General features: G+C 37.4%; 1 protein-coding gene across 8 annotated transcripts in view; it reads left to right on the top strand.

Moving 5' to 3' along the window:
- Window positions 1–22,207, top strand: part of SUPT3H (SPT3 homolog, SAGA and STAGA complex component) — a gene marked incomplete at its 3' end in the record, with an annotated part of 418,020 nt that overhangs the window by 240,563 nt on the left and 155,250 nt on the right. For all 8 annotated transcript variants that reach the window (XR_013999022.1, XR_013999023.1, XM_081140295.1 and 5 more), the window contains 2 exons: window positions 18,570–18,656; window positions 21,357–21,447. Coding sequence is in view for 6 of the 8 variants with exons in the window: in XM_081140295.1 (XP_080996421.1) it covers window positions 18,570–18,656; window positions 21,357–21,447 (178 nt within the window). The remainder of the gene's footprint in view (window positions 1–18,569; window positions 18,657–21,356; window positions 21,448–22,207) is intronic.

Here is a 22,207-nt window from a genome sequence, read left to right as displayed (position 1 = left end):
TTTAAATGACTTTTAATTCATTTTACTTATCTTTTCATGTTTTTCTCTGTTTTAATATTCATATACACATGTATACATATGCAGAAACATCAACATATATAGTGTTTTCTTCATTGTTACTTGTTTCATAAAAATGGCATATTATACTTCTTTTCTGAATCTTGTTTTTCTGGATAAAAAAGCAGTTCATAGAAATTCCTTTAAGTCAACTAGTGAAACTCTTTTTCATTGTTTTGGCTGCAGAATATACCATGACACAATTGTACCATAATTTATTTATCTTTCCTCTCTCGATAAACATTGTTTTTAATCACATGTTTATTTAATTAATCTCAGTATATATCATCAAATACTTTTTCTCATCTTCCTGATAGCAACAGAAGTTGTAGCTCCTCTTAATTTTTTCTCAAATACTGGCGGTGAAGAAATATCTCATTTAGCTTTAATTTGTAACCTGACTGCTGGTAGCGTGGGGCATCTTCATGCTGGTGAACATTTGGATCTGCTCCTCTTTGAATCGTCTCCTCTTGTTTGTCCATTTTTATTGGATTGTTTTCTTTTCAATTTCTAGAAACTTTTGTTTTCTATAGATATTACATCATGTACATTTGCATTGAGTAATTTTTTCAAATTAAGTCATAAAAATGGTTTAAAATTTTATGGAATCATATTAGTGTTTATATTTACTCTGTGAACTTTCAGCTTACAGTAAGGATGTCTCTCCAATACTTAGATTGTATACACTGTGGCCTAGATCATCTTAAAAGATTTTTCTGGCCCAGCCGGGCGTGGCTCAGTGGTTGAGCGTCAACCGAGGATCCAGGAGATCAGGGTTCGATTCCCGGTCAGGGCACATGCCCGGGTTGTGGGCTCGATCAATGACTCTCTCATCATTGATGTTTCTCTCTCTCCCTCTCCTTTCCTCTTTCTGAAGTCAATAAAGATATATTTAAAAAAAAAAAAAAAAAAAGATTTTTCTGTTTTTGTTTCTTGCTGTGTATTAAACCACCTCAAAACAATGGGATTAAAATGAAAAGAAATTTCATTATTTCTTGTGGCTCAGGGACTTGGCTTGGGTGGGTGTTCTGCTCCTCTCGCTTGTGGTCTCTCACATGGATGTCATCAGATGACACCTGGAGCTAAGTCATCTGGAGTCTCAACCAGGATTCTTAGGAAGCCTGGGCCTCTCCTTTCCGTCTGCTCTCCTTGTGACCTGTCCAGCAGAGTCTTACATGGTGGCACCAAACTCCCCAAAGTACAAAAATAGAAGCTGCGGCAGGTTTTCATTGCCTAGGTGGGCGATTCTTGGAACATCACCTCCTCCACATTTACTGGTTAGACCGTGTCGCAGGCCGGGCCACATTCATGCGGGGGGAACCGCATGGGGCCCAAACACCGAGGTGCTGCTCCTTGGGCGCCTGCTTTGGAGACTCGCTACCACATGTCTACATTTTCTTTGTGGGCTCTTAGCCGTGGGTATCTTCCCCACCCTGGGATTGTATAGATAGTTCCCTATATCTTCCTTCATGGTTTTTATCATTTTGTCTTTTACAGTTTAAGCTTTGGATTCATCTGGAATTTATTTTTACATATTATATAAGATGAAATCCCTTAAGTTAGCTGCTTGTCAAACCACTGATTAAACGATCCTGTTTTCCCACTGAAATCGTCTGTTCTTTCCTTTGTGTTTTATTCTCACCGATTTCTCATTCTGTTCCTCTGCTTTCATCCACAGGCTCTTCCTTCCTCTTTGCCCCTTTACCCTTCCTTTTGTCTCTCCATCACCCCTTTCTCTGAAGCCTCTCCTGCTCCAGCCTCCTTACATAATTTTCACTTTGTAGACATTGTTTACATTGCTTTGATTCTGAGATCACCAGAATTTATAACAGTGGTGTGGTACACCGTATTTGCATTTTCTTAATTATAATTTTTATTTTGTTTTCCTTGCAGTGATTTATTTATTTTATTTTTGTTTTTTTCTTTTGCTCTCTTTGTCATTTCCTCCTCTTTATTGTATGTATCTACCAGTAGTTTGTACCCAGCTCTCCCGGTGTGTCTCCTCTCACTGTAAAGTAGAAGGTATTTCCCACCAGGCCATATGCGGGGCGGGGGCTCTCTCAGGTTCCCCAGCCCACTTGCCCCAGCCTGGGACGTGGCTCTTCAGGCTTGTTAAACATCTACCATCCTGAGTAGATCTACCTTCGCATTTTGGGGACTTTCTTCATTTTCTGTGGGATCCCTGTGTCCTACATTACTTCCCACAGGGGAGTAAACCATCGTAAAGTCTTCCTCTTTCTTGGTTTGTTCCCTTTTTTGGTAAAACACATTGTCTGTTTAGCCTCCTATGAAAAGAGTCCATGGGAAAAAAACAAGGCATCTGTAATACTTTCAACAATAAAGATAAAATTTTAAAAAAGAGTTCATGGAAGGTGAATGTATAAAATTTGCATGTCTTATATTACCTAATTCTAGCTTCGCGGATTTTTGACAGTTTTACCTGTGTGTGAAAATTTTTAGGTTAGAAATTCTTTAACTCAGGATTTGGAAGGCGTTTCTCCATTACTTTCTGGTGTTAAAAGTTGTTGCCGAGATGGCCTTTTTTCTCATTATCATTATCATTTCTGTAAGGTTCTGGTATCTACCGTCTGTCCTGAGGATTTTGAAATTTCGCAGCGTCACGCCTCGGATGCCGCACGGACCGCACCCCTGCAGGCCGCTGCGCCCCGCAAGCCTGTGCCCCGCAGGTCGCCCGCGTGCTTCCTCCGCCCGCCCCGGCGCCTGGCTCGGAGCCTCGCGCTCCTGTCCCCCGCGCCGCCTGCCCCCCCGGGGCCCCGGGACCCTGGGCGGTGACAGTGCCGCGACTCCCCGAGACCGTGTGTGCAACAGCGCCCCGCCCCGCCGCAGCCTCAGCCTGCTCCCGCCTCATTTGCGCGTGGAGATCATGACGGAGCAGGTCGTCCCGACCACTGCGTCCGCGGCCTTCCCGCCGTGTCGCACCCGCACCCGCGCACTGCGCCTGCGCCTCAGGAACCGCGCGCGAAGCGGGGAGTGTGACCCGGGGCGCTTTCCCATCCATCGCGCTGGCCCTTAGCAGACTCGGGTTGGAATCTGCGGGCTTCAGCCTGGGAAATTTTCTTAAATTATTTTTTAATAACCTCTTTACCTCCGTTTCCTCTTCCAAAAGTCGTATTTTGGGACATTAGCCTGGATTAGTTCTCCAGCTTATCCCTTATTTTATTTATTGTCTTAGTTAATTACTTATACTATAGACTTGGTTTCAGTGCTTCGGAAAAGTGAAAATGTGACGTAAATTCTCTACCCATCGTTTCTTGCGAATCTGTAGTAATTATTGACATTTATGTACAAATTATCAGTGCCAAAAAAGGAAATAGTTTTTGAAAGTTTTTCACTTCTGATTCATAGATATATGCCAATATATTGCTAAGCAAATTATATGAACAGACAAATGGCATAGATATTTGGGGGGCAGGGGGACACCAGAATCTGTAAATATAGGACCCCTGAATCCAGGCAGTTGGTGAAAAGTCCTCTTTCTACTCCACCCTTACCTAAAAGGAGGCAGGGAGCAGGGCTTCTAGCCAGGCTCTGTGCTAATACCTTTCACATCAACTCCTACATACATCCTTTTGGGCAGAAAATGGTAAGGGTGAGACAGGAATGAATTTTTTCTTGAGAATCTGATATCAGAAACTGTGCCAGATACTTTGTATATATAATTTAATATGGTCCTTACATAACCCAAAATACAAGGGTCATTATACCCACGTTAAAAATGGATTGAAGCTGACACATTAATTAGCACAAATTCACACAGCCAGTGTCAGATCTGAAACATCAACTGATAACTTTGAATTTAATTAAAGTCTTAATAGGACTTTAATACTTCTAATATAATTGCTATGTGTCTAAGAGTAGATCTGTTATGGACCATATGAAAAATTCTTCCCCTGCTCCAAAAAAACAAAACTCATTCACATAAGGATATTTACAGAAATTTATCAGACTGTTAAAACTCCATAAAACTGTATTAAACTGCTACTTCTGTTTAAGTCCTGTAGAGTACTAAATGTTTATTGGTCAAGTTACTGAATTTTACATATTTAAATATTAGTTTATATGAGGAAACTATTAAATATTAGTTTACATGAGGAAAATGGAAAAGTTCGCTGTCTACTAGCTGTGGGATAAGTGGAAACAGGGAGTTATTGTCTGACTGACTCGTTCAAATCCCATCTTAGTCATTTACATGCTCTGAGCTGCTGTTTTCTTATCTATAAAAACATCCATAAAATACTAATATAATTTAACCCATAAAAGTTTTGCAAAGATTAGAGGAACTAACAATTTTTAAAATATGTAAAATATTTCAGACATCTTGTAGCGTATTCGGTAAATGCTAGTTTATGTTCTTGTTACTCTTATTATTGGTGTTAGCTTTTCTTAAATTAAGTCTTGGCATCTAGAATTACAGTTTCCGTCACTGGATCGCGTTGTTTACCTGGAGGAGGACACTTCCCACCCATTTCTATTTTAAATTATCTAAACAAAAATATTTTTAAAAGGGGACAAGGAGCATTCTACACTAGGAGTTTAGGGGGAAAGTGGCCCTAGCCAGGTTATCCTTGATAAGTGTGGGGAGCTAATGTTTGTGCCTCCAGATCCACCTCCACCCTCCCCTTCTCTGGACCCTGGGGGCTCATCTCCCTAGAGCTCTCTCGCCCTCTGACTTCTGTTGAGTTGTGGGGGGCACCAGTGGGAGAGCTGAGAGTGGGATGAATGTAAGGCCCAGGTTGGTTGTATCCGTTTCTGGGGGGACTTTGCCAGCCTTCAGGTTCGGGTGACAGCTGCCTTCCCCTTAACTCTCTAAGCCAGCGATTTTCAACCTTTTTCATCTCGTGGCAAACATAATCTAATTACTAAAATTTTGCAGGACACCAGAAAAATATATTTTTGGCTGGTCTGACAAAAAATAGGTATAACTTTGATTTACAAAAAATAATAATACTAAATACCTACCCTTTTTGCTCCAAAGTTACTTTTTAATAAATCTGATGTATATACTTGTATATAAGGATTTCTGGTACCAAGAATTAGCCAGTCAGATGCAACCTTATTATGTGACATGGCCAATAAGATGCAGCTCTATTATATGACCTATGTATTTATGGTTCAAGACAGGGCATTCACACTGGACAGTTATTGTTGTGTTGGCTGTTGTCACTTTTTATTTGACAATCTAAGGGAAAAGAGGTCAGTGCCCCTGACTAAATAGTCAGGTATCGCATGTTTTAAAAGTTCTTGCAGCACACCAGTTGAAAATTGCTGCTCTAAACCTTGCTTAAATAATGGTTTAACCAAAGAACTTATATGCATATATGCATAGCCCTTGGACACAGACAATAGTGCAGGGAAAGCCTGGTGGGGGTGGGGGTGGGGGTCAGGTGCAGGGTGGAGAGGGTCAATGGGGAAGAAAAGGGGAAATATATAATACTTTCAACAATAAAGATAAATTTTAAAAAATGGTTTTCTATTATTGTTAGATCAGGGAGGGTACCACGCTGTCCCTTGTGGTTTCCCTAAACCCTCCTTACATCTTTGTGAATAGTTTATGTGTAAACTCTTATTCAGTTACCTAGTTTATGCTCTTTCCTTCCAAGCCCCTGACTGATAAACATATATTCAAATAAATATCATTGATTCCAAATGGGTCACCCACAAAGGTGCCCCAGATACACGTATATCAGCTAAGATTCAACCAGGTAAATTATAGAAATTGAGGTTTTTTTCCAAATCCTGATTAGAAACTAGGAGGCACAATTTGATTTGCCTTTAAGCTGGAAATTCATCATTACTAAAATGCAATTGAACCAACACCAGATGAGTCAGCATATTTTCTTTGGACGTTTTAGGTAACCTGTAGCAATGTCTTTGAGACTCTCCAGATTAGTAACCTTAATGTAGTTGGTGGCTTCCTTGTGGGACATTTGCAAATGTGTTAGCTTAATATATTCTTCAACACAGTATATAAGTTATAGTGTTTATTTCCTGTTTCTTTGAATTTCAGCTTAAACTTTACTTCTTTGATTTTCAGCATAAATGCGTTTAACTTATTTCAAATAAAATTTTTATAATAATATCTACTGTCACTTACTGTACATCTTAACTAAAAAAGAAGTGCAGTCTATAAGCTCTATGAGGTTAGGAATGGTTTTGACTTTCCACCACCTGTTTGCTGGTTTCGCTTTGCTTCTCATTAACATAACTTCTGGTCTGAGCCCAGTGGTTTGCCTCTCCTGAGTGCTCAATAAATATATATTGAACAAACCAGGCTCCGTTGTTAATCAAACATAGTAAATGTTTAGGCTCCGTGCTTGCTTATTTCATTTCAGCCTCATCTACAAGACTGTAGTTTGAAATTTTGCCCCTATGTGGCTTCCCTTTTACTAACATCACTGCCCTGAGAATCCACACAGAGAAATAAAACACCAATATTTGTTGGGCAGATATTATATTCTAGGCAGCATCTTTTCTATGTTTATTTTTTTCCCTCAGTTTGTTCTCTTTAATATCCCTGCAAGACAACTGCTATAATTCCTATATTGCTTTGTTTGTTTGTTTTGGTCAGTACAGTCTCAATGATGTTTAGTTTTTGGCCACATTTACACAGAGCTGGTAGTAGGATCCAACAGTCCCCAGCCTTCCTCCTCTAGTCCCTGTGCCTATTTCCATGTACCAGTCACGCAACTTCTTGTCTTACCTGGCTTCTGCCAGATGGCTTAACTACCATTTCACTTCATTCTGACACACAGTTGGTGGAGAGCTTGCATTCTGGAAGGGAAGCCTTCTTGTAAAGCTATCCTTACAAAGTAGGGTGGTAAGTGGTGAGCTGAAGTTACACCAGGTCCCTGGGAAGCACAATGCAAAGGGGGTGATATTAGGTCTGTGCTTAAGTTAGAGGAGACCCCAGAGAGGCCGCGGCACCTCATTTGCACTCTTGAAGGATATGGGGTTCTGTTTTCTCTATGCTGTCTGCTTTCTCGGGATGGGACTGTCAGTGTTGTTGGGTGGTTCTACCATTTTGTCCTGATGTGAGTGAATCTCAAGAACATCCTGGTTTTGGCGTTCCTGACAAATCTAAAACACTTCCTGGTTACCAGATTATCGGCAGACGTTCCCTTTTCTCACATAGATCGGTTCACCTTGCTCCTAGCCAGCGAGTCACCCGGGCAGTCGCCTGTGCTGCTGTGGTGTTCTCTCGTTCCCCGGCTGCCTGCACCACATCATTCCATTTGACCCTCACAGCGACCTGTGAGTGCAACAAGATTTATACTCTGCCACCTTTTGAACCCCTTAGTAACCTTTTACATTCTTGAGTGGAATATAGGGCTGACATCTGAGCCTTGGAAACCTGACTTTTCATTTAGCTTTACATATACTACATCTAATTTGACAAATACTATATACAACATTGATTTGGATACACAATTTGAATAAGGGCAACTTTCTCTGACAACTGAGGGGGAAGTATATACAAATTATCTCTGTTCATAATATGGTAAAAGCATGGGGCAAATTGGAAACGGATAAGCATCAATCTCTTTTGTGCATTAATAATTGCATTGCTTTAATCCCATTTTGCAACTGTCTTTGGCTTTCAAATGTAATTGGAACTATTTGGTAGGATACTGGAATAATTAACTATATCACCTGCTGATTTGTGTACCTTGGTGAACATTAGGACACAGTAACTCATTATGCTAAATTGGGTTGGTGGCTGTTTTCAGTGGTATAACTAAGTGGATTTCCTTTAAAAACTGACTCCTATCTGCACCTCACCAAGTTGTACTATTTCTTCTTGTGAGTCTTCTTTTTTATTTATTCTCTCATTGATGTAAGTGATTAATTGTGGAGCCAAAAGTAAACTATACTGAGGGTTAAATACTGGAATCAGAACATAAGAGCCGAAAGGATCTTTGGAGCTCAATTGATGTCCACCACTCTGTAGTTCCCACCTGAAGAAACTGAGAACCAGAAAGATCAGCTAAGCTATTAGTTAAAAACTACACCTTCAAAAATGCATTCACACTAAGCCATGCATTATGCTTCATGTTGAGGTGATGCCACATGAGGAATTACTAGGGAAGCTATTTGTTTTCTATCAAAAGAAGCTCAGGTAGTTGTTCCCTTTAACTTTAGATGAGAGTTACTTTCTTAAAACTTGTAAGAAAGTGATTCTAGGGACATATAAACGTGTGTATAAATGTGTATGTGTATATACACACACACACACACACACACACACACACACAGATATGTATGTATGTATATATCCACACAAATTATTTACATCCTAAATTTGTTTATGGTAAAACAAGTTATCAGTGCTAAGTAATAGTCCAATAACAGCCTTTAGTCTTGTGAATACTGGGAGGTATAAACCTTTTCTTGATGGCCCTGAAATTTCTCAGTTGCTAATAAATGTGTAGCATTTATTCCAAACTTACTGCAAGTTGCATGGCATTATCTCACTTAAACATCAAACCTTAGGCGTTTTTAAAAATTTTATGAGAGGGGGGAAAAAGTCAAAGTGGTTTTGGAAACTTTTTAAAATAATGATATTTTAAAGCCTTTTTATTAAACTCCTTGTGAGATCAGTTTGTACAGTGCTGTATGTGGAGATCGCCCGCTGAGCTCGTGAGGCCGTGAGGTGGAGATGACGGTCTACACGGGGCCCTGCAGCGTGGTGCCGAAGGACAGGCGCCTCAGCTGGTGGCACAGAGCCCGGGCCTGGGTGCCTGGCGGGTTCCAAGACCCAGCGTCAGAAGCTGCGGTTCGAAAATTCCAAAGTTGGTACTTTCTCCACGTATTTTCTCAGGAAAAGAATTATAAAATTGCTTTCGCCAACACAAGGGTGATAGTAAGAGAGAAAGTTAGAAATGTGATCCTCGTGATCCTTCTTTAGCGTTACTTTATTCTTTGCATTTGATATTTTTCTGCTCATTACATGGTCTGTGTGTGGTCCGCTATAATTCAGCGCTCTCCACACCCTGACCTAACCATGAAGATGTAGTACAAGGCCTGTGTTTGCTGCTAAACATTTTAGGATGAAATGAAGTCAGATTATCATAAAAAATTAGGCAGAGTTCCAAAGAACAGTAATCCGCTCAGCCTTTTACCTGTGAGGTTTGCTTGCTGTGGGGAAATAAACAATGGCTGCTCCGCTCAGTAGACACCTTTCTAGAAATGCAGACAGAAGGGAGCGTGGAGGAAGGCACACAGGTGCCAAGGAATAAGAAGAGGGAAAAGGTATTAAATGTAGACAAGGAAAGTGCACATTTTGTAGGCTACTAAAAATTTTTATGCTTCTAAAATTTTAAGAAATGCAACTGGAATATACATCATTGGACTTTTAAAGTGTATCATTTTCCAGTTGTTGAGTAACAGAAAGTTAACTGTATATAATGTTGAACAAATTCAAGTTATGCCACCATCTTTCTACAATTTTAATTATATTTTAGCTTTAATAGTCAAATAGTATTTTAGTTTTAATAGTTAAATCGTTTAAATACTATACTATTAACTAACTATAGTTAATACTATTAAAAATTTAACCTGATCTCACTTATATGTGGAATCTAAACACAATAATCTGATGAACAAAATAGATTCAGTGACATAGAAGCATGGATCAGACTGACCAAACTCAGAGGGAAGGGGGGGTTGGGTGGTGGGTAGGGAGAGTTAACCGAAGAATTTATACGTGTATATATACATGACCCATGGGCGTAGACAATAGTGTGGTGAAGGCCTGGGGCAGGGAATGGATGTGGGGTGGAAGGGGTCAATGGGGAGAAAAGAGGACATCTGTAATATTTTGAACAACAAAAAAAATAATTAACCTATAATATAGTTTAGTATAGTGTAGAATTTAACTTGTAATATATTATTTAAACTATTATCTAGATTATTACTTTAATTTCAACTTTAAAGAATTTCCAAAATATCCTTTTGCTTGCTTTCAAAACTTGATGTGTTTATACTTGGAAGTTGCTTACAGATAACTTATATGCAGAATCGTTTAAAAGAAAACTTTCAAATGGTTGCTGTTCTCCTAATTTCACATTTAAATAAGGGTAACCAAAGAATTAGTTCCTTGTCAAGGTTGCTCTTCTCATACAATAAATGCAGTGATTGTTTATTGGAGGTTTTTAAGCCTTGCGGGCTTATATTGATTGTGGCTTGGTAATTCTTATACATATATATGGATTCTTGAGCCATGAGATACTGATAATTATAGCCTTATCATATGTTTTAAAACTTGACTTAACTGTGTTTGACTTACTATTCTAAAAAAGAAGAGTTAAAATGAAACTCTAAAAAGTTAGGCACATCTTTTATCAATTTATATACTTGTTTATGTTTCAGATGTCTAAGACAGTAGAAGACCAGTCACCAACAAAGAACAAGGAGATCATATGATAGGAAAATACTACGTCAAATATCTAACAGTTTTAGTATTCTGAATGTTAACTATATTTAGTTACAAGTTTGTTTCCTTTCAAATACTTGTTTAGTTCTCAGTCCTTAAGCTGTGTCTGCGTGAAGCAACTGGCTTGGATGTTTTGATCCAAACTTTCTTTTTGGCAACCATTTATTTGCCAGCAATGAAAATGTTTTGAAAGGCAAATAAACGTTTTTGTGGTTGGACTTTTCTATGCAATGTAAGGCTTTAGTAATCGTACTTTCCTGTATTCTAAATGAGAAATTAATCTTGGGGAGAAAGATGAATGCCTTGATGTTGGGCATTTATTATTTAGTTTCAGTTCTGTGCACTTAGACATCTCTCACAGGTTTGCTGTGAGGGTTAAATAAGATCATGTATAGAAATCATGAAGTGTGGGTGAGGGCATTCGGTACATGGTGGCCTCAAAGGACCCTCAGCTTCTCTTTACACATCGGTGATGTGTCCTTCAGACTTTCTCAAAACCCCACTAAACGACAACGTAACAGTTTTAAAAGGTGTAAACCTACAGAGACAAAATGGGAAAGGATAAATTTCAGATGAGAGATGTCAAAAAATTATAGAAGCTTAAAAGTAGATAGGAGTGCTAAAAGTTTAACAGATCCGAGGGACATGAAACCTTAGAACCTGGAAAGGATCAGGATTAAAGGTGCCTCTGAAGAAAGAGGCCTTGGGTGAATGAGAAACGGGGATTGGTGGCAACTGAAAGAGCAGTTTCATCCCAGTACCCTATCAAAACCATGTAAACAGTCAACTACTCCGCTGTCATTCTGGCAAAACAGCATAGGTTTACTTTCTGGAAGGCTGAATAAAAAGGACTCTGGTATTAAAGATCCCAGGTACAGTGACCACCAACATTCAATTAATGGACATTCTAGAAAGAATCCAAAAAACATAGGACATTTTCAGAGTAATCCAAAGAAATTCCCCAGATGTGAAAGACAAAAATATATAGGTTACAGTATCCCTGTGAGTGCCAGGAAAATATATTAAGCAAAACCCTCAGCAAGACACTGCTCCATGAAATTTCAAAATTTCATGTGTAAAGAGAACAATAGGAAAAATTCCTCAGAGTGGGGAAAAAAGCCTCATAAAGGCTTAGGAATTAACAAACAAAAACCTAAAAAACTGACATCTTAACAGAAACATTTTGAGGGAAAATTATTTTTTAATCTCAAATTCTGTACCCAACCAGATTACCTATTGAATAACAGTGTACCAAAAATGAATATTCAGTTATATAGGATCTTTAAAAATGTATTTCCCATGCACCCTTTCTCAGACAACTATCAGAGGTGCTTTTTAGCTGCAGCCTACCAGTGGGGCAAGGAGATAGAGTCTAGTAAACAGCCCATAAAAAAAAAAAAAAAAAAAAATAGTGTTCTTTAGAGGAATATAACAGAATCCAGAGTCCTTACAATGTATCATTCACAATATCTCGATAAAAAGTCCAGATTCCTTAAAATATGAAGTAACAGGAAAACATGGTCCATACCCAAGAGAAAAGGCAAAATGGAAGTTACTTCAAGATGACCCAGATGTTGAAATTAGAAGACAGGGATTTTTAAAGCAGCTATTATAACTATGCTTAAGAATGAAAAAGGAAACTTCTCTAGAATGTGATTTAGCAAAACTAAAAGTAAATTAACAAAGAACAAAAAATGAGATCAAGAAATAAAGACTCCAAAGTGAAATTGTTGAGGAGAGTCTGGTGGGCTCCAGTTGAGACGTCTCTGAAGGAAAACAACAACAACGAAATTGAAAGGAATTCTTATATGTTTCAAATTTTTGAGAGTTTGAGATGAAACTAGGGTTCACAAAAAATTGAGCAAAAATCAAACCAAGAAAATTATTACCAAAAACTTTTCTTATTTGTAAAAAGAAGGTTGATTATAGTGACCAAGATGTAAGAGTGTTTACCACTCATAGTAATATAAACTGGATATTAATTTAACAAAATATTAAAATTTATAAATAATATCAAAAGGGGAGGAAGGAGATGGTTAAATATGAGGTATATGAGAACACTGAATTTTCATCTTCTATAGTAAAGAGTCAATTGGTAGTATTTAAAGCTGAAAAATAAAAGAAAGAAGTGTTATAAGCATATTCCACATATGGATGAAAACAACAGAAGGACAAGCCAAAAAAAAGTTGAAAGTACTAGTTGCCTCTGGCAGCAGAATTATAGATTAAAAAGAAGTTTGCTATTTGTGCTATAAATACTGAATTCTAATTTTTAAATTTTTTCTCTAAGTTAAAATGTATGTAACATTAAAAGTCAAATTGTACTCTGCTTTATAATGATACATACATTTTAGCTTAGAGAAAAAATTTAAAAATTAGAATTAAGTATTTACAACACAAATAGTAAAGTACCTGGTACAAATTAGGTACTCAATAAATGGTAGCTATAAATGCTACTAAGATTGTTAACTCTCCTACTAGTCGGTAAAAACATTGGTTATCCATTTCAAGTGGAAAATAAACATATAAATCTATAATTCTGGGGTAGTTATTTAATGTATCTAAAGTTATACACTTACTTAGTGATAGAGCTAGAACTGTAGTCCAGATTTCCTAGCTGCCATTTGCTTCAGACTCAACAGGGGGATTGAGAGAGGATCTTTGAGGTTATCTATAGCTGTCAAGTATGGTTGTAAGCAGAGCTGTACTTTCATAGTCTAACCTAGAATTTGATCTTGTAAATAGTGTGTGATAGACCAATAGATAGAAAGACAAATAAGTCTTAGGCCAAATGACTTCCTAGCCTAAGATTTTTGCCTCTTCATGACATAGCTTTCAACAGCTGCTTCTTAGTATTGTTTATCCTCAAAAAGGAAAGATCCAAGGAGTTAGCCGGAAACCAAAGGAAAGTAGTGCAACATAAGTATTTATAGGGAATACTTTCAGATGTTCATGATTATGAAGTCATCAAATTAATTTTGCTGTACTTTTATTTATTTTTTCTCTTTATTTTATTTTTTTCATCACCATTTATTCCCCCTATATCCTCTTCCACCTCCACCCCCAAGCCCCTGCAGTTACTACACTGTTGTCTGTGTCCATGAGTTCTTTCTCTCTTTATTTTGCTGTACTTTAAAAAACTTTTGGAACTTTAAAGAAATCTTTCTGCTGAATTAATGTGAGCCACAGCCAAATGCAGGGGTTATTGACTTCATGTAGCCCAATTCATTTTTATTATAGATGGTAAAACTGAAAATCATCAAGGGGAAATAGAATGTCAACATTTAAGATTTATAAACTGCCTGTTGGGAATGGTGGTCTTGGACCTAGAGATATTATTCAAAAGGAAGTTGGGAAGTGAGAATGTTAGGTAACTGGTTGGGGAAGATAAAGAAAAAACTTATTGACAAGTACAATTAAGATACTGTAGACTAAGCATATAATTTCCATGCCTAAGTTAGGTAATAAACACTATATTGTATGAAGATAATTATAGATCTTTTTTTCTTTGAGAAAATTATTTTGAAGCCTATATTTTAAAGAAAAAGGTGTGTCTCACAAAGAATCAAGAATTTCTTACTCTTTAAGTAAAGTATTAGGGTTCTCTAGAAAAACAAAACCAATAGGATATATGTGTATATATATGTGAATAGATGATGATGGTAGGTAGGTAGGTAGGTAGGTAGGTAGGTAGGTAGGTAGATAGATGATAGATTATAAGGAATTAGCTCACATAATTATGGAGGCTGACAAGTCCCAAGTTCTATAGTTGACAAGCTGGAGAGGCAAGGTGTAGTGCCAGATCCAGCCTGAGAACTAGGAGATGTTTTATTTCAAGTCAGAAGGCTGGAAAATACCATGTCCTAGTTCAAGGCGGTCAGGCAGAAGGAGTTCCCTCTTATTTAGCCTTTTTGTTCTGTAGAATGTACCATATAATGATGTTTTTGGTCAATGGTGGGCTGCCAACGATGGTGGTCCCATAAGATTACAATGGAGCTGAAAAATCCTGTCACCTAGCGATGGTATTACATCATAGCATAACACATTACTTGTTTGTGGTGATGCTGGGGGAAACAAACCTACTGTGCTGCCAGTTATATAAAAGCAAAGTACATACAATTACATACAGTGCATAATACTTAATACTGATAATAAATGACTGTTACTGGTTTATGTGTTTACTATACTATACTTTTTGTCATTATTTTAAAGTGTACCCTTTCTACTTACTTTAAAAAAGGTTTGCTGTAAAACAGCAAGTCGTGTTACACCAGTAGCAGCCTCATACATCTTGTGTTACTGAGTCTCTTGGTTACATCAATTTCTCTTGTGCTTGATTTAATCTCGTGTAGTTTTGTACAGTAAATGTGCTATACAGACTTGCAGCCTAGAGGCAATAGCTTAGGTGTATAGTAGGCTATACCATCTAGGTTTGCATAAGTGTATTCTATGTTTGCACAAAATCAAAATTGCCTAGCAATACATTTTTTAGAACACATCTCTGCCATTAAGTAGTATATGACTGTATTCAGTCCTTCAACTGATTGGTTGAGGCCCACCCACGTTAGGGTGGGCAATCTGCTTTACTCAGTCTACTGATTCAAATATTAATCTTATCCAGAAATACCCTCAAAAATCACACCCAGAATAATGTTTGACCAAATGTCTAGGCTCCCCATAGCCCAGTCAGGTTGACACATAAAAGTAATCATCACAGGTACACAAAGGCATAAAGATAAAACTGAAATTATTGAAGCTTAAATGTAGAAAAATATGAGAGAAAAACAAGAAACATAATGAGAATGAAGATAATAGGCAGAAATCTGTGAGTCAGTCAGACTTTAAAGACCACATTGAAGTTAGATAGTAGTGAATTAACATAGATCCTGGAACAAGAATTGTGGACATTACATTTGAGGAAGATTGTTTTAGCACATAAATCTAGGATGCAGCACAATATGGAGACATTGAAATTTAGAAACCAGTAAGTAAAAAGCCCCAAAGACCTAGATTGGGATGAATGCTATGGAGGTGTAGAGCAATGTCAAGACCCTGAGCAGATGAAAACAAACTACAAAATCAACAGAAGTTGGTGAAAATAACAGAAGAGAAGTTGAATCTGAATGTTGGTATCATTGCTAACAATGAGAAATTTAGAAAAGATTCATTTCTGGGAGTCAAAGATGAGGCATTTAAGATGACATGTAAAATTTAAAGTGTATCTTTTAATCTTTGACCTCCAAATACAGCATGAAATATTAAAATGCCAACATGATGAATGTTAATATGCTAGGGGAAATCTTTGTCTTTTAAACACTTACTACAAGTGTATTATTATTTTTTGTTTACTTTAAAGCATAGAAATATTTATCAGAAAACAAATGCTGTAAATGAGTTGCTATCATGGAAAAAATAATAATGTCTGTTAGCAAAATATCTTACTAAGTTACAAATAAATCTCGGTAAGGTTGCTGTTACCATACCTTTATCCCATATAGTTAAGAAAATTAACTTTGTATACTCATTCAACTAGCAATTGGTCTTAAAGTATTTCTCTACTCTGTCATTTCTTGCGTATTTTATAATGCAATTAAATGTATATTTTGTTGTAATAAAGTTATTAAATGTGCCATTATTTCATACTATTTAAGTTACTGACTTGCTAGAGTGAATAGTGAAGTATGACTTCCATTTATTTTCAAGGATTAAGAAATTAAGGGATTTCTAAAAATATAGAATCAACTTTTTAAGCATGGAAGGTGTCAGGAATGTTTTTCGATTTTGGGTTTCCTCATTCTAGTATTTTTTTCACAGTAAATGCACCCATCCTAAGCTCTGCATCCTGTGGAACTGGACTGCCAGGCTGCTCATCTGTGTTTTAAGCTTGTGTTGTTAAAGAGGAGTTTCCTGACTCTTTCTGGTAGATGTAGAGAAATACTTCGAGAAGTAAGCTAATGGGTAATACACACTTTAGTGTGATCACTGGAATCAGCTAATTAGATTGCTGTCCTCACTCAGTAGAGGTCAGAGTTTGAGAGGTAAATATGGGACATGGAACACATGCGGGCCAGACAGGCTTGGTGAGGTTACAAAGGTGGCTTTCAGTCCCGGGGGTTCACTTCTTGGGAGTCCAGGGTGCATTAGTGAGAGCTCGCAGTACTAGTGCTAGTAAGGATACTACCTTAGGGGAGGGAAATTAGCAAATCGGGTAGATGAAACTAAAGCTAAAGATCTCATGCTAATTAACCATGACACAAATTCTAGATCCCTCCCTTCATTAGTGATGTACTGGTTTTGAAAGGTGTTTTAAAATGTCTAACTCTTCTGTGTCTTTATTTTTCATTTTCTCTTTTTTCCTAGTTAATGTGTTTGTAAACTCACATTTTTGAGAGTGTTATAAATACAGATTATTTAGATGTAGTGTGTATAAACAACTGAGTAACGGGAAGGCTGTTTAGGGATGTATACTTACCCTGACCCTTTCTTAACATGAGTAAAATTACTGATATCTGTGTAGTACTTGACAGTGCTGCCTCCTGGTTCTCTGTATGTGTGCAGATGAGTGGAGATTGAGTACATAGTCTTCTTCACACTGATTGCATGTATTTTAGACTGATAGAAATATTTTTATTTGGGAAAAAAATACATTTGTATATATATTTCCCTGGTACTCTTCCAGGTTTTAGAAAAATATGTTTAAATTTTTCCTGCTGAAAACTTTTAGTTTCTTTCTGGATAGGTACATCATCTTTTTAAAAAACCTTTCCCCCAGGATTTCTTTTTAAATGGTTCACAGTTAAATTTAAATTTCTATATTTAGGTAGAATTATGTTTATATACCAACCACCAGTATCCAGGAAGTTCAGTGGTAAGGCTGACACATAGGGAGTTTGTAGTCTATTTTGTAGTCTGTGTATTTAGACAAGGTTTGAAGCTTACTTAGCAAAATCGTTTAAACATTCAAGCAGAATTTCTTTAGTACAAATGCACTATTTGATTTCTTATAATTGTTAAGATAACAGTGTGTCACTTTGTAAAGATTAGTTCTCAGTAATATGCGTTAGATGTATTCCTTTCACAGAATGATGCATTCAGGAACAGCTTTTATATGTAAATATTTTTGTAATATTGGACAGAGTTGGTTTGGTGCAATCACCATGGTTTGATCAAGTTTGAAAGAAGTTACAGGCACATTTTTATAGTGTTTTCTCCAGCATCTTTATTTTGTTCAGCTGGATGTATTTTATGTTCCTTCCAACTAATCAAAATAAGAAACTGGTTTTGCCTGTGCCAAAAAATAGGACTATCATTTTTCACATTCTTTTATTTTCCAGGTCATTTTCAAGTAAGATTGTGTTTCTAGGACTTCTGAATTCCAAAAAACTCCCAACTTTGTAGATATAAGGGCCCAGATGAGCATTTCAGGGGGACTCTAACTTTTCATGCAGTATGTTTTGTGTTGTGCGTTCCAGATACAGTTAACTTTTTGTGTGCATGTGATTAGTGTGGAAAGAAATTAATGCAGTCCCGTATTATGATTTATGGACTGAATCCTTTGCCCACTGAAGACTTGCCAAAACTAAAACTATTTTTTTTCCTTTGGATATTAGAAACAGCTACTGTTTTTGTTGATCTTTTAAAGGTCTGAATGGGCCTATTTCAAATCATACCAGCATGGGAGCTCAGATTAATAATATACTTATTCAACTAGTGATACTGAGTGAAACCATTGCTCACATGGATATGAGGATACAATTTCATAAAATTATTTTCAGGTGCATTAATGCATTTCTGGAAGCTGCACATGATTTTTCTTTTGCATGAAAGAAATCAAGGATTTCTGTTTATTGTATCAGTTACAGGTGGGCTTATAAGTTAATTTAATTGCATTTTTATACCCTAAAACATAAGACATTTTACTTTTAAAAACAGTAATGTGATGGCTGGATTGTCCCCCCAAAATTTTAACTTTCAGTGTATTTGTCTTTCTTGAGACATCATGACTGTCATGTATTTAATTTAGATTATTGAGAAAAATTCCTATATTTTTTGTTGTTAGTTACAGCAAGCTGCTGAAGTTTCTCAGCTCCGGGGTGCAAGGGTAATATCTGCTGAAGATCTTCTGTTTTTGATGCGAAAAGATAAGGTAATACAAAAATGTTTTACTGATTTAAATTCCATGTCTGGTGCTTAATTATACTTATGTGAGGAAACTAAATATCCTTGTTATATAGCTTTCAGATTGGAATCATAACTATTGAACTGCTATTGTAGTCTTCATAGTTTGCATGAAAAAATGGTTTACTATAAGAGAATTGATTTTTTTATAACATGAGCAAGGGCACGTGTGTAAAATAATGTTGACAATGAATTCTCACTTATCCATACACACCTATTCAGACATGTTCATTGCTATATAATATTCATTAGATATTCACTGTTCTGATATGTGAGATATAACTGAGTGGCATATTTATTTTTATTCTAATTTTATACAGTATTACAGGCTTTCAGAGAGTAATATTTTTACCTTAAAATGCAAAGTTTATTCTATGACCAGTTTATATTAAATAGATAATCAAGATGTATATTCCAGTAGCATACATATATACCATAATGTCTAGGGTTTTTATATGTAAAGATCTGCTTTTTTTATTCTTTGAATACTGGTATAAGAATATCTAAGCTGGTATTTACATGTCTAATTTTGTCATAACTCTCTTCCATGAATACTAGTTGAAAATATTTTATAAAATTTTACGTTTTATTACGTTTCATCTAAAAGTTACCTGTAAAAAACTGAATCAGTGTGTTATGGCAGATGCTCTCGCAAGTGAGCCAGCCACTGCCCCTGGCTTTTCCTGGCCTTTGAATTCCTCTTGCCCGTTCCCCTGCCCCAGGTTCCTGTGCCTGCGGCTCTGCTTGTCACCAAGCGCTTCCCGTCTGACCTTTCGGGTAAACTTTCGGCTCATTAAGGCCCAGATAGGATGAGAGAGAGAAGAGATGTCTTCACTTTCAAGAAGCTATAACCTAGTTTAGAAAACCAGTATGATTTAGTCGAAAGAAGCATTTTAAGACTCAGAGAATGTTAAGATTATGTGACTAGATGTAGAGGCCGTAGGACTTTTCGAAGCGGGGGTTTCTGCCCGGGTGAGGCTCAGGCACTTACATGCAGAATGGACCCAATGCAGGAGAACTGACCGGACTCGGGTGGAGTGATCAGGACAAAGTGTGATGCCTGCGAGGCCCTGGAAGTGGGTAGGAGGGGAGAGGCCAGAGGCACAGCCCAGAGCGAAAGCTGCAGGCCGGGTGACCTCCTGACCTTGGAGGGCGAGGGAGGAGGCCACGGCGCGCTGTGAGGACCCGGCCGAAGCGCTGCGGCTCCCTGCGAAGGCAGCTGGGGAACAGTGGAGTTCGCAGGACACCTCTAGGCAGTTTTTCTTTTTCACTGACAGAGGCAGAGAGGCAAGCGCGAGAAACCCAGCCCGCGCTGGCACGCTCGCCTGCCTTTGGGGGCAGGTCGGTTTAAAATCGTGCTGGAGCTCCAGGAGCAGATGCTCCCTGACAGCGCCCACCCCTGCCCCTGCCCCTGCCCCTGCCCCTGCCCCGCCCCCGCCCCCGCCCCTGCCCGGGAGGGTGCTCAGCCCGCACCCTCCTAGCACCAGGGACAAAGCCCTAACGGGATAGCTGTCGCTCTCACCTTCCTCCCCAAGACAGTAATTTGATTTATATGCTGATATGCTCCGGACAGGATTTAAAGTAGTTTAATAGATGTAATAGAAGACAAAATAAGATCTATAATACCGAATGGAATCCACAGAAAGAAAGGCAGGGCAGCAGAGGCCCTGCTTCCCTCTCACCTGGGTCCCCGCGACGCGGGGCTGAGTGTGGGGCGTCCTGCTGCCCCGGGCAGCCTGCGCCCTCCCAGCAGCTGGAAGGCCGCGCTCTACTTACTTGCTAAGTAAAGAAACAGGGTCAAAGGTTCTCTTCTCTTCTACCGCTGGCCCTGCTAAACGCTAGTTGTAAAACGAATTTTAACCTCGATTTCCCTATGTGTAAAAAAGAGATGATTATAGTTGTCTATATCTCAGGGCTACTGAAAATATCAAGGAAAATGCATGTAAAAGAGCTCTGTAAAATGCACTAGGTTTCAGCTCTTACTAGGAATCTTAACCTTGAAGGTCAAGAACCAGTAATAATGCATTCTAAGTGTAAGCACACAACAAAGTACAAAGTATTATCAGTTACTTTTCGAGCTAAGCAGTATTCTGGCCTTCTAATAAACCTAAGGAAAGCCGTCATTAAGACCCAACTATCATTAATCAGCTTTGAGTTTCATAAAAATATGTTTCTCATATTACTGACTGTTTTCCAGAAATATAAACCATAAGCCAGCTCTTCTAAATAAAATAAAAGATTCTCAGAGAATAAAAAACAATAAAAAGAAGAGTACATGCCTTTTTAAAGCAGTTGTTACAAACTCCTTGTCTAGATTGTTTTTATAAATCATATAAAAAAGTAAAATAGCTTAGTATGAAGAGTGTGATATTTATCACAGTCTTCAGAAAGAATTTAAAACTTTTTGTAAGACCAAAATATAAAGGTAATTACTGTGACTCTGGAGCATCTGGATACTTGTAAATGAAAAGTGCTTTAAAAATACTTGTGTTTCAGCTTTTATGTTTCACTTGATGACTACATTTATTTATCACGTAGTATTATGCTGAGAATCGGTGTATTTTCCCCAGTGGCTGGGGTACTGCTTATTAAATTTAGTTATCATAGTCTTTACTCAGTAAAGTGAATATACGTATAAAGTGTCTTACTGATTTCATATTTTTAATAGAAAAAACTTAGAAGACTGCTAAAATACATGTTTTTCCGAGACTACAAATCAAAGATTGTCAAAGGCATCGACGAGGATGATCTTCTCGAAGGTAATCTAAACGAAATGCTAGACCAAGAACAGCGACACACGTATGCTGGGCCTCACGTTCACGCAGTGTTGAAGTAGACAGTCCCGTCAGGGTAGAATATATGTACTTCTGTTAAATAATGTATTTAGAAATTAACTAAATTTTTACTTGGCAGCTAAATCTTATGATTTTCTACTTATGTGACTTAATAGTAATCTGGTATTTCAGTCCTTTCTTCTAATATTATGACCTGCTTTACATCAGAATATCATGAAACTAAGAAAATTGTGTGAATTCAAAACATTGTTTTAGCAAGCATAATTTTTTTGTTGTAGATGTAGAGAGCCAGAACTATTATGTCTTTTAAATTAATACAAATGGATTTTTGTTAATTTATTATAGAAAGTATCTGATAGGTCTTAACGATGTAGTCACCTCATTTTAGTGTATATTTCTATGCTGTTTGAACTCTAATAAAAAGCCTAACACAGAGTAGAAAAATTTCCTTATCAGATTTTCCAACTCAATTACCCATTCTGTGATATTTAGAAAAAATATTAATGTTGCAGAATCTAACAATGCTAAGCTGAAAATAGATAATTAGTAAACAATGCTTATTGAATCAAAATAAATACAGTTGACCCTTGAACAACATGGATTTGAATTGTGGGTCCACTTATGTGCAGATTTTTTCACTAAGTACTGTAAATGTATTTTCTCTTAAGATTTCCTTAATAATGTTTTCTTTCTCTAGCTTTCTTTATTGTAAGGATGCAGTATA

The sequence above is a fragment of the Miniopterus schreibersii genome, assembly GCF_964146895.1.
Source record: "Miniopterus schreibersii genome assembly, chromosome: 6".
NCBI classification, from domain to species: domain Eukaryota; kingdom Metazoa; phylum Chordata; class Mammalia; order Chiroptera; family Miniopteridae; genus Miniopterus; species Miniopterus schreibersii.
This window is presented reverse-complemented; position numbering and strand designations above follow the sequence as displayed.